Genomic DNA, 1724 nt, shown 5'->3' on the forward strand with positions numbered 1-1724 from the left:
ACTTGGACTGTCCGACATCCGCCTCGACCCGCAGGTTCCCGATCCTCCCCCTGAACTGTACCAGAGACATTCTGTACATTGGCGCCGTCTGTGGGGACCTGCGACAATCGAACCAGATGGAGGGCATCCTGGAGGAAAACCCGTCAAGCCAGGACAACTCCCGACCACGTCATCCGGCCTCAGAACAGCAGGAGGTCACGAACCAAGCAAGGATAGCAAGCACCATCCACCGCACGAACGAACACATAGTCACGGACCCACAACATCCCGAGAAAGCAAGGGACAAAGCGGCACAGATCATCCAGGATCTCTGCCTCCGAGTCCAGGAACTTGAAGGCAAACTGACCGACAGAGGAAAATACGCCAACGAGCACGGAAGCCAGGCAACTTCCAGGCCACGATCCCACCGCGGAAGGTCGCCAACCCGGCAACACGATAGGAGAGATGGCCGCAGTACCTCACGTAACCATCGACACGAGAAATCGCCAGAACGGCGATACAACAAGAAACACCACCGCAGCGCGTCCCACGATCTAAGTCGTCAACACGACTCGGACGAAGACCCGAGACGACGAAACACCAAACGCACGAGAAACGACCACATCATAATGGGAGCCATGCCCTTCACGGAAAGAATCTAAAGAGCAAAACTCCCCAAAGGTATCGACAAACCCACCGATATGAAGTATGATGGAACTAAGCACCCTCAAGAACATCTAACGGCCTTCGAGGCCAGAATGAACTTAGAAGGAGCATCCGACGCGGTCCGATGTAGAGCCTTCCCGGTAACCCTCGCCGGACCAGCGATCAAATGGTTCAACGCCCTCCCAAACGGATCCATAGCCAGCTTCCACGACATAGCACGAAAATTCATGGCCCAATTCACAACCAGAATCACCAAGGCCAAACACCCCATCAGCTTGCTAGGGGTCACACAGAAGCAAGATGAATCCACAAGGAAATACCTCGACCGCTTCAACGATGAATGCCTGACGGTCGACGGACTCACGGACTCCGTTGCAAGCCTCTGCCTAACTAACGGGCTCATGAATGAAGATTTTCGCAAACACCTCACTACCAAACCAGTGTGGACCATGCACGAAATTCAGAACGTCGCCAAGGACTACATCAACGACGAGGAAGTCAGCCAGGTCGTCGCTGCCAACAAACGGCAGCACGCCGCTACCCAACACGGCAACCCGGCTCCACGTCACAACCCACCACCCAAAGAGAACCAACAAGACCACCTCAGGCCGGCCAACCGACCACCGAGAATAGGAAAATTCTCTAATTACACGCCCCTAACAGCACCAATTACAGAGATATACCACCAAATAGCAGATTGAGGCGTCATTCCCAGAGCCCGACCACTCAAGGAAAGGACAGGAGGCAACAAAACCCTCTACTGTGACTACCACCGAGGCTACGGCCACAAAACACAAGATTGTTTTGACCTTAAAGACGCTCTCGAACAGGCCATACGAGACGGCAAACTCCCGGAGTTCGTCAAATTCATCAGAGAACCAAGGCGCGCCGACAGAGACAAGTCGCCAGAAAGAGAAGGGCGCAACCCGAGAACTCAAAAGCTACCCCCAGGGAAAGCCCCGAAGAAGACCCGACCATCATAGTAAACGTCATCACAGGCAAGGACGTATCAAGTAAATCAAAACTAACAATGAAAAAAGACCTCAGGATAATGGCCGTCAGACATCACGACCCAGTCG

General features: G+C 53.7%; 1 protein-coding gene across 1 annotated transcript; it reads left to right on the top strand.

Annotated features, from left to right (window-relative positions):
- Nucleotides 1-680: 680 nt before the first annotated feature.
- On the top strand, nucleotides 681-1346 carry LOC107469722 (uncharacterized). The gene has a single exon (XM_016089104.1). The coding sequence runs from the start codon at nucleotides 681-683 to the stop codon at nucleotides 1344-1346; it is 666 nt and encodes a 221-aa protein (XP_015944590.1).
- The last annotated feature ends 378 nt before the right edge of the window (nucleotides 1347-1724 follow it).

The sequence above is a fragment of the Arachis duranensis genome, chromosome 10 (assembly GCF_000817695.3).
Source record: "Arachis duranensis cultivar V14167 chromosome 10, aradu.V14167.gnm2.J7QH, whole genome shotgun sequence".
Classification (NCBI taxonomy): Eukaryota; Viridiplantae; Streptophyta; class Magnoliopsida; order Fabales; family Fabaceae; genus Arachis; species Arachis duranensis.